The sequence below is a fragment of the Cupressus sempervirens genome, chromosome 2 (assembly GCF_028749045.1).
Source record: "Cupressus sempervirens isolate cs-2001-9-10 chromosome 2, ASM2874904v1, whole genome shotgun sequence".
NCBI classification, from domain to species: domain Eukaryota; kingdom Viridiplantae; phylum Streptophyta; class Pinopsida; order Cupressales; family Cupressaceae; genus Cupressus; species Cupressus sempervirens.
Genome location: NC_143119.1, coordinates 683861193 through 683871866, shown reverse-complemented (window position 1 = coordinate 683871866; position 10674 = coordinate 683861193). Strand labels below are relative to the sequence as shown.

The following is a 10674-nucleotide window of genomic DNA, read 5'->3' as shown; positions in this document are numbered from 1 at the left end:
TGCTTGAAATCAAATATGTGTAAGGACACCAATTAACAATCAAAAAGCATCAACATATTCGTAGGCACTAGATTGTCATAAAGTTTAGATAGCATCGGTAGATAGCAAGTTGATTTGGCTTTATACTTGGTCGGATGGCAATGTTTGCCTAGTACTATAGCTCATGTATTAGTTGGCCAATCACATAAACATGAACAATGGTGACATGTGACGGGCTTAATTTGAATCAAATTTGGTTGTGGTTTCAAGAAGTAGACAACCTAGTTGTATTCGTGTTAGAAAGTGTCAGTAATATGGGCAGCTTGAATACTTGACGAGGACTTGTTAAGTTAATAACTTGCATATATAAGAAAACATATATTAACCATCATGTGTACACATTTGGAACTATTACATTTATGAGTTTATTTTAATATATTTTGACTTTTTCTCTAATGCTTTTTGACATTCAAATTGATAAATGTAAGATTCAAACAAATCCACTAACATATTATCTATTGAACGCCATGCACCTTTGACTCCTCCCCAAATTACCATGATGTAATTTTCTTTCCACCTAAACAATACTAATTACCAACTAGTACACCCTTATTACAATATGATAACTCTCATCTCACCAACACACTACAAGATTAAACAACATAAAATGTTTAAAATATACGTATGAAAATATCAAATTCACCTAGCCAATGCATGCTTTTTATTAAGCCATTGAAAACATTACATGGCAATAATCCAATTTAGTAAGCAGTCAATCAGCTTTCCCATCAACCTTTTCTAGTCCCTATTTTAGCATTGTGCAAAATTAGGCCCATCTGCCGGGCTCAAAACACCTAATATTCCTCTTACCACCTGAATAATTGAACCACAATCTCCACCACAAAGAAAAGATGTAGGCGGGGGTACAGTTTATTATCATATACACCACTAAGAGGCATTATATTAAATTTCCCTGGAAAAAAGTTTGATTGAAGCACACAAATTGTGAGTTTTTTTAGTTGCATAGTCCAGACTGTTCATTATTAGTTTGCCACTCAAGTTGATATGATTGACCTTAAGAAAAAAGAAAAATCACAATAAATTTTATAATATAAAGCACAAACAAGGTTTACATTGAATTTGGGTACTCGTACATTTGCCTTGAAAAAATAATTGCTATAAGAAACCAAATTGTGTACTTTTTTTTGGCAGGCTTGAAACGCTCTTAATTGTCTTCCACTCGAATCGAAATGATTGACAAACAAAGTGGGTCTTCATATATTTTATGGTTCACTCGCCAGAACAATGAACACAAGAAAAATTCTCTTTATATAAAGAGAGATGGCATATAGCTGGCTGTATAGTTTATTAGTGTCTTCCTTGAGCCTTTGCTTGCAACTAACTTTTTCATATGCTTGTAGCAATCAGAATAATCTCTCTAGAATTTAATTGAGATTCAGAACATTCTGCTACCTTTAGTGTCTTGTAAAGCTCTAGTGTTTATTGCTTGAAATGCATCGATTCCATCTTTTACAAGTGCATATGTCAGAACTCCTGTAAGACCATATTAGTCATTGTAAGACCATATTGGTTGTACATAATTGATCCCTTTAACTCAAAAAAAATGGTGGTTGTACATAATTTATCACTTAGTCCCTGTGTCAAATAATACCATATTGCAATCTTTTTCTTCAAGTTATATCTCATGTTTATAATCTACCTAACATTTTTTCCACATTTTTCCACATTTCCTGAATCTAATATTTTAGCTGATTTTAAGTTAAAAGAAAGAATCTAGAGTTGCTCGTCAAGTTTCCCACATTTTAAGTTAAAAGAAAGAATCTAGAGTTGCTCTTCAAGTTTCCCACATTGTATTTCCCATGGAGGATACTTTTCTGCCTTTCCAAGGAATCAAGAGTGATCTCAAGGGACGGCTGCTATGTTACAAGCAAGACTGGACTACTGGCTTCACTGCAGGGTTCCGGTTAAGTATTCTATTTGACTGACACTATTTTTTTAATTGTAGGAATTGGGTAGTCTTTTATAAATTGTAGTGCATCGAGTAAACATTTTAACATGACTAGTATTGTCACTGACATTTAAACTTTTTAACATGACTAGTGTTGTTGCTGACACTTGTTTCATAGAGAGTTTTTTCGTAATTGACTTTTATGACATTATTCTCCTTTATTGGAAGTGAATGCTCTCCACTGTAATTTGAATGGGTTTGTTGGAAATAAATGTTTTCCATTGGGTTTCTCGGTTGTAGTGTATTTGAGATTATATCATGTAATTGAGAGGGATTGGTAGATATCAGCCACCCTTAAATATAATACAATAATATAATAAAAGGAAAATTAAGCTTGAAAAAATAAGTCAATTTTGACTGTTTAACACTTTTAGTTTAGGAATCAAGCCTTTATGATGTTTAAGCCGTCCGTTAGATATCTTAATGAAGAAATTAATTATATACGAAGTGGCATTCTATAGAAAAATCTCATACGTTGAATTGGGAAGTGTTGTAGCTTGTAGTGAACAAGTGAACAATGTATAGGGGAAAAGAACCTCTGTGAAATGTATGCCTGAAAAAGTTTCATGCAATCAATTTGGTATTTAGCTTAAGGTGGCCAAATTATCTTTACCTTTTACTTATATATTACTGCAAAAATATACTAGAGAGCTTCTCTTGGTTTCATACATAATACAATTTTATACAAGTAATAACAAAGTTTGGCAATGAATGTGGTTCAGGATCCTTGCTCCCACAACTTATGTATTCTTTGCTTCTGCAATTCCAGTTATTTCCTTTGGAGAGCAACTGGACAGAAGTACGGGTAAGTTGAAGATGCTTTATCTTTTCTGCTATCTGCATCTTCTTCCATGATTACACTTCAATAAACAATTTATATCTATGAAATATACTTCATTTAAACATTTCAATAAACAATATATAAATAGTCATTGGCTCAGTGTAAATGTTAGTACATTTACATGTAACAAATGAGTTGGATGACATGTATTGGGTGGGGTCCTTTCCTTACTTATCTAATCAAAACAATAATGAATTGACCGTAATTAAGATTCTTAATTTGAGTAACAGTATATCTTTTTATGTTTTATAATGGTTCTTGTTGTCTCTTTGTTATAAGTTTTTCACTTTGCTCATTTATAGATTTTTGTCCATTTTATCTTGATCTTTCTTTGTTCAAAACCTTGTATCTAATCTTTATAAATGGTTCATCTCTTAGACTGATTAAGCTATTGTTACAATTCAACTCAAAAACCAAACTTTTGTTGGATAAAGATTATGATTCAAAGCTCTGTTGGATCTGTAGGTGGTATATTGACTGCAGTTCAGACATTGGCATCGACTGCAATATGTGGCATAATACATTCTATCATTGGAGGTAAACCTTTGTTGATTTTGGGAGTGGCTGAACCAACTGTAATTATGTATACATTCATGTACAACTTTGCCAAGGACAGAGGAGATTTGGGCCCAAAATTGTTTTTGGCTTGGTCAGGCTGGTATGTAGTTAAACAAGATAATCTTTTCTCCAAATGAAGTTAATTGAGGCTGACAATGCTAGTACGCTTACATCTTATTTATCAATGATGCATTATATACAATCATGCATTTTACACAAATAGGCATATATATTTATGATAAAAATTCACAAGCACTTCGCTCTTTAATATGCAGGGTATGTGTATGGACTTCCTTTCTGTTAGTATTGCTTTCCATTTTGGGTGCATGCTCCATTATCAACAGGTTTACCAGGGTAGCTGGAGAATTATTTGGGCTGCTCATTGCCATGTTGTTCATGCAGCAGGCTATTAGGGTAAGTATTATTGCATGAAAATTTCTCTCTACATTGTCTGCCTGAAATTAATGAATGATGATAGAAATGGGCCAGTTAATTATTTTCTCAGATTTAGGCTGCATAGGAATAGTTTATCTTTATATGGAATTGATGAAAAAAGGTTTTTATGTAACCTTGTCTAATGCGTTGTTTGTACACTTCATTTGTCTTTGTTTACAATTAGAATTGCTCTCTGATGTACTAAATTTATACGCATACAATAATAGTATATGTACTGAGGAGATAGTAGTAAATTTAATAGTAAGGAAAAAATCCAATTGCTGAACAGACATTAGTAGATATAGATATTTTGCATATTTAAATTTTTTATAAATTCAAAATCCCATTACTGTAGATGTGAGAAGACTCCACAGTTGAGCAGATAAAACTAATATTCTAAACATTGAAAAAAAGTGATGTCAAATTGGTACACAATAAAATAAAATATAAAGTTGTTGATTCTTAATGAACTGTTAGTCAAATATCTTTTATACTAAACAAAGATAGGCTGATGGTATTATCTGGATGGGCCATAATCTCGACCCACCTCCATTTTTTACACAAAGAAGTACTATAAAATTTTAACTTTATGATTAGTCAAACCTTTTTATACTCAACAAAGATAGGCTGATAGTATTATCTTGATGGGCCATAATCTCTACCCATCTCCAATTTTTACCCAGAGAAGTATTATAAGATAATAACTTTATGATAATGCATACAACCACAAACAAATAAATATATGTCCGCTTGCACATCCATGTTTTCACTTACATTCTTACGTCCTTTCAGTCTTATAGATGTAGATGGCAGAGTTGGAAGTCCCCATCTTGTCCTATGGCCATCCTTAAACATCACATATCAAGACAAAAACTAAGATTTAAAAATGTAAATCAACTTTGACCATTTAATACTTTTAGCCTGGAAATCAAACTTTAGTATGTGATATTTAAACAATCCACTGTCCCACAGATGTATATGACAGAATTTGACTTCTAAACTAACTTTTTTTTGCCCTTTTTTTCTCTCACATTCCATATTCTTTCTCCTTAACCCAACCCCACAAGTTCTCCCCACAAATAATTGTACATTTCAAAATTATACAAAAAGAGCTCAACAACATATAATGCTCATGGTAAGAATTCTGAGTGCTTCAAAACCATACACAAGAGCTCAATAACATATAATGCTCATGTTAAGAGTTATTTAATAACTTGAAAATGTAAAACTTTGAGTTTTATCCAAGTATAAGATAACGTAGGAAAATGGATTACAAATGTAAAAAATAGCTTGGAGAATTAACTGAAGATTTGTATTAAACAATCTGCCACAGGGTGTTGTCGATGAATTTAGCATTCCAAGGAGGAGCAATCCAAGTCTTGAACAGTTTTCACCTTCTTGGCGCTTTGGAAATGGAATGTTTGCATTGGTTCTATCATTCGGGCTTCTGTGCAGTGGCCTCAAAAGTCGCAAAGGAAGATCATGGCGTTTTGGAACAGGTTTGCATAGTAGGAAAACCGTGCAATAATTCAGATGCCAAGTATTTTCTTTTTCTCTGTGCCCCATCTTTATGATCATATCAACATTTTGAAAATTGGAATGAATTGATATGCAAAATAAATGTTAAAAATATTATTGAAGCATTCATGGGATTGATATAGTAATAACATGTCTTTGATAAGTAGGAGATATTTTCCATAGCAAGTCAAATTGTGATATGTTATCAGGATTTAGCTGTGTAGTTTTTGAATCAAACTCATTGATCTATATTTCATGAGTAGTGGTTTACACAAACTCATCTCTTATGACAACGAGTAGAGCACTTAGCACTCATTGGTCACCCATCTCAGTACTACTCAAGCTTGGGAGCACTTAACTATGAAGTTTCCTCCGTAGTTAAACGCACTCTACTTGCAACTCCATTTGCAAAACCTTCACCAAATGTTGAACCTTGATCCATTCATTAGAAAGCCCCTTAAGCTCATCAATTGACTTGTGGAAAATATCTCCTATTTATCAATTGATGAGCTTAAGGTGCTTTCTACTGAATGGTTTACACAGCACAACACTTGGTGAAGCTTTTGGAAATGGGGTTGCAAGAAAAATGGGTTTAACCATGGAGGAAACTCCATGGTTAAGCATGCTCGAGCTGGAGTAGTACTCGGATGGGTGACCTCCAAGGAAGTCTCAGTGCTTCACCTCTATGAGCATCGCCTAGTTCCAATGAGTGCTATGTGTTCTATTCATTGTCTTTAGAGATGGGTTTGTGTAAACCACTACTCATGAAATATGGGTCAATGTGTTTGATTCAAAAACTACACAGTTAAATTCTGATAGCAATATCACAACATTTCTTTTCTTTTTATTATAATAAGATCTTAGCTCTATTTTTCTAATGGAAGGCTTGGAACTTTTGATATTCCAGGATGGCTTCGAGGTTTCGTTGCTGATTATGGAGTTCCTTTGATGGTAGTTGTTTGGACTGGGGTATCATATATACCTTCAACTCAAGTTCCTGAGGGGATTCCTAGGCGTTTGTTCAGTCCAAATCCATGGTCACCTGGTGCTTATGACAACTGGACTGTGATTAATGTATGTCTTTGATGAATATGAGGCCAGTTTCTTTTATTTGGATGACTCATTTTCTAATATGACTTCCATCATATGTCTTGTCTTAAGAACATCTTTTCCTTCAAAGGTTTGCTCTGAACTCTAATTTTTATCATTGGACTTGTTACTTCTTGTAGGAAATGCTGGATGTTCCACTGATATATATTATTGGAGCATTTGTTCCTGCAACAATGATTGCTGTCCTTTACTATTTTGACCACAGTGTGGCTTCTCAGCTTGCACAGCAGAAGGAATTCAACTTGAGAAAGCCATCTTCTTATCATTATGATTTGCTTTTGTTGGGACTCATGGTATGAAAGATCACTGCCTTTTCCCTAATTACATTTTGAAAAAAACTGACCAATTGTAAACGTGGTCTCAAGTGGGGATTCTTACCATGGCAACTTATTGCAGGTTGTTATGTGTGGTCTTGTTGGTATACCTCCTTCTAATGGTGTTATTCCTCAATCTCCAATGCATACAAAAAGTTTAGCTACATTGAAGCACCAGGTACTGATGGATTAGAATTTAGAAATTCCCTCTTTTTTGTTTCCAGATACGCAAAGCAAAGCATGATGAGAACTGAGCTACATAATGACCATTATTAAGATTCTTTTGGTTTAGTTGGTCCGTGGTAAGTTGGTAAAGACAGCCAAGAAAAGCATCAAACAAAACTCAAGCTTGGGAAAATTGTATGGGAGCATGCAAGAAACTTACCAGCAAATGCAAACTCCATTGGTGTATCAGCCACCTCCAGCCCTGGTAAACCCTAAACTAGATATAAGAACAAAAAGATTTCTGCAATTCATATGAAATTATTTATGTTTCTGGATTGGATTGTATGATTATTTTTGCATCAATGTTTCGGATCACATTCTGCGATCCATCATCAGAATAAGAGAACGAGAGCATTATGAGAAAGACAGAGTGGGTCACAGAATGTGATTCAAAACATCGATACAAAAATAATCAGACAATCAAATCCAGAAGTATAAATGATAAACTAGATATATATTTCTTGTATCTACTTTTTCACAGTTACCATGAAACGATTTTCTAATTTTAAGCTCTTTGAATTTCTATGTGCTTCTCTTTAGGCTCTAAAACAATTTCAACAGACAGCTCTTCAAATGAGTTCAGCAACTGGGAACATAGATGCCCCTGTTGATGAGTCAATTTTTGATCCAGAGAAGGACATTGATGAACTACTTCCAGTTGAAGTGAAAGAACAGCGTTTGAGCAATTTGTTACAAGCCATGTTAGTGGGTGGATGTGTTGCAGCTATGCCTCTAATTAAAATGATTCCTACTTCAGTGCTTTGGGGTTACTTTGCATTCATGGCCATAGAGAGCTTGCCTGGCAATCAATTCTGGGAAAGAATACTTTCCCTGTTTACTGCGCCGAGTCGAAGATACAAGTCTGCTCTTTCATTCATTTTCTGAATAGATTTTCATTCATTTTCTGAATAGATTTTCACAGTCCATAATCAATAGAATGTTTTTGTTTCTAAATTTAACTGAGGAAAAAAAATTTGCATTAACATTTTGGATCATGCTCCATGGTCCATCATCAGAATGATAGAGCTGTAGGAGAAACAAACATTTTGATGAGAGATTACATGGTGTGATGCAAATATTGTTATTACAATCCAATTTGTGAAGCTCATAAGTTCTCTTATGTTATGTTTTGATGACAGAGTGCTCCAACACCACCATGCTTCATTCCTTGAAACAGTGCCATTCAAAGCAATTGCCATCTTCACAGTGTTTCAGACGTGTTATCTGTTGGCCTGTTTTGGGATTACATGCATTCCCGTTGCTGGAGTTCTTTTCCCACTGCTCATAATGCTCTTAGTTCCTGCAAGGCAATATCTTTTACCCAAACTTTTCAAAGCGGAGCATCTTCAAGAGTTGGATGCGGCAGAGTATGAGGAGGTCACAGGATTACCATACAATATTACAGTACGTAACTAATCTCCTACTTATCTATTCATGGATAAAAGAAACTCTACAAAGAATAGTTCATATGGTACAATACCTGTTGCATTGCAGACCGACAATCTTAGATAGGTCTAATATCTCATGCGGGTGAACACATGACCTAAATATAATGAGTACTAAATTAGGGGAAAAGTTCCAGTACTCGTTGATACTAACTTCGTGCGCCTAGATCTTCTAAACTGTAAGTAGAATTGTGTCAATTTTTTGGATGAACTTCTGAGTGCTTCAAGAGCTTAAAATTAAGGTTTCAGTGTTTGGGCAATTACGATCTCTCTGTAACAGTCATGAAATGCGAAGTGGTCAAAAAGTGCCATCATTTTGCTCACCCCCCAATCGTTGCTCACCCAAAAACACTAGTGCTTGTGGTTAAATGTCCCTGTAGTAGTTATGAAATGTCCTAATAAGTGGTGCACAAATTGATGAATCGCCAACCCAAAAAGCTAAAAAAATGATCAACGTGTGATCTGCTATTAAAAATATATGACAACAATTACTAGATCTCTTCCCCTATTACTCAATCACGAATCAACAATTCAACTAAAAAATTATACAGTTGAATCCTACTAAAAATATCATCAATAATACTGTTATTGACCATATTTTAGCCTTTATACGGTACTCAATAATACTGTTATTGACCATATTTTAGCCTTTATACGGTACTCAATAATACTGTTATTGACCATATTTTAGCCTTTATACGGTACTGATCATGTTTCAGCCTTTCCCACAAACATTACTTTAGTGTTTTATTTTAAATTTAAATTAACCAACCATTTTTTTTTGCTCTTTCAGGGAGGTGTAGTTCAGGGGACGAGTTGTGGCAAAGCAGATAAAGGTGAGATATTGGATGAAGTAATTACTCGAAGCAGGGGCGAGGTTAAACATAATTACAGCCCACGAATATCCAGTTCGAGTGAACCAGGAGATAACAAACTGCTTTGCAGTCCACGCCTGCATATTCCTCGTGATGGAGGGAAACTTGGAACGAGTCCATTAGCTGCTGACACCTCAAAAACCAAGAGTCCACAAATAAGTGACCTGAGACAAATCTACAGCCCCACAAGACAGAATCCAAGGATTGGGGAATCCAGGCTTTCTAATAGCTCAAGAATATCTAATTTTGGGAAGGATGCAAAGACTCCTAGTTCTAGATCTATTGACAGTTGAACATCAAATGAGGGTGGTAAGACTCCTACAAAGAGCATGCTATAAGATATGCTGGTTTTCTCCTTAAACAGCTTCCTGTCTTCTAGGAATTCAAGTGAGAATTGAACATGAATGAAGGTTGTAAGAATCTTTTGTGTTCTTATAAATTTATATAATGGGTTGTTGCTGTTGCATATGTCGAGCATGAAGTCTTATGTTTGTGGTTTCACTTGATTATGGATATGATTAAAATCTTAGATGATAGATTGGATTAGAACTTTTCATTTTTATTGAGAGGATATTCTAGTTCTACATAGGTTTTAAACTCTTTGTTTTGTTTTTGTAACTAGCGATTTGGTACACTATCCTTCTTTTGTATTTGGATGTTGTATATGTGGAGCTTAGAGTCTATCTCCTTTGTATGGTGGAGTGGACCTCTAGGTTCTACATAGTCGGGTGGTAATGATTCTTCTACCATTGAAGTTTGATGTTCATATTCATGTATTTGGACAGTTCTCAATTGTTGTTTCCATGTAAATGCTTGGAGACACTTCATTATGTTGTACCTGGAGATATAATTGTATATTGTATTATGTGATGTATTGAGATACTCCTACGGGAAAAGATGTGCAATTGTAAATTGTAATTATAATTCATAATTGTGATCCGCATAGACATGTACAGAGATGTAAATTTCTGGGTAACATTGATGTGACATATAGGTTTTTAAGGTTTATGTCATTATAATAGATGTAGATAATGTATATTTCCTTTACTTCATGATTATTATTCTTTTCATTATGTAAATGGAAATCCTAGGAACATTCGAATCTAGATTTAAAAATAAACATAGTTGAAACGAGATGAGCATGTTTTTTATTAAGAAAATGGGTTTTGAAGGGGCCATGATACCCTATATGATAGATACTAAAGATATAACATTAATTCCAAAGATACAACATATCAAAAGGAGACCGAGTTAGCTCTCGAACAAAGTCAGCTACAGAAGGATAGCATAACTAATAAAAGATAGAAACAAAAGGACATAAAGGAAAAGGAAGAAGGAAAACAAA

General features: G+C 34.3%; 1 protein-coding gene across 1 annotated transcript; it reads left to right on the top strand.

Annotated features, from left to right (window-relative positions):
* Positions 1 to 1667: 1667 nt before the first annotated feature.
* LOC149575218 (boron transporter 1-like) lies at positions 1668 to 9795 on the top strand. The gene is made up of 12 exons (XM_089815037.1): positions 1668 to 1963; positions 2731 to 2813; positions 3315 to 3507; positions 3683 to 3821; positions 5176 to 5341; positions 6268 to 6434; positions 6590 to 6763; positions 6867 to 6962; positions 7077 to 7214; positions 7550 to 7869; positions 8149 to 8413; positions 9248 to 9795. Exons 1-12 carry the CDS (start codon positions 1860 to 1862, stop codon positions 9620 to 9622), a joined length of 2220 nt encoding a protein of 739 aa, XP_089671163.1. The 5' UTR covers positions 1668 to 1859; the 3' UTR covers positions 9623 to 9795.
* Positions 9796 to 10674: the final 879 nt, after the last annotated feature.

Excerpts from the sequence above, each read along its gene's own strand:
- LOC149575218 (XM_089815037.1), top strand. The coding sequence starts at position 1,860 with ATGGAGGATACTTTTCTGCCTTTCCAAGGAATCAAGAGTGATCTCAAG. Across the intron at positions 2,814-3,314 it reads GCAACTGGACAGAAGTACGG|GTGGTATATTGACTGCAGTT; the intron begins GTAAGTTGAAGA and ends TTGGATCTGTAG. Across the intron at positions 6,963-7,076 it reads TAGCTACATTGAAGCACCAG|TTGGTCCGTGGTAAGTTGGT; the intron begins GTACTGATGGAT and ends CTTTTGGTTTAG.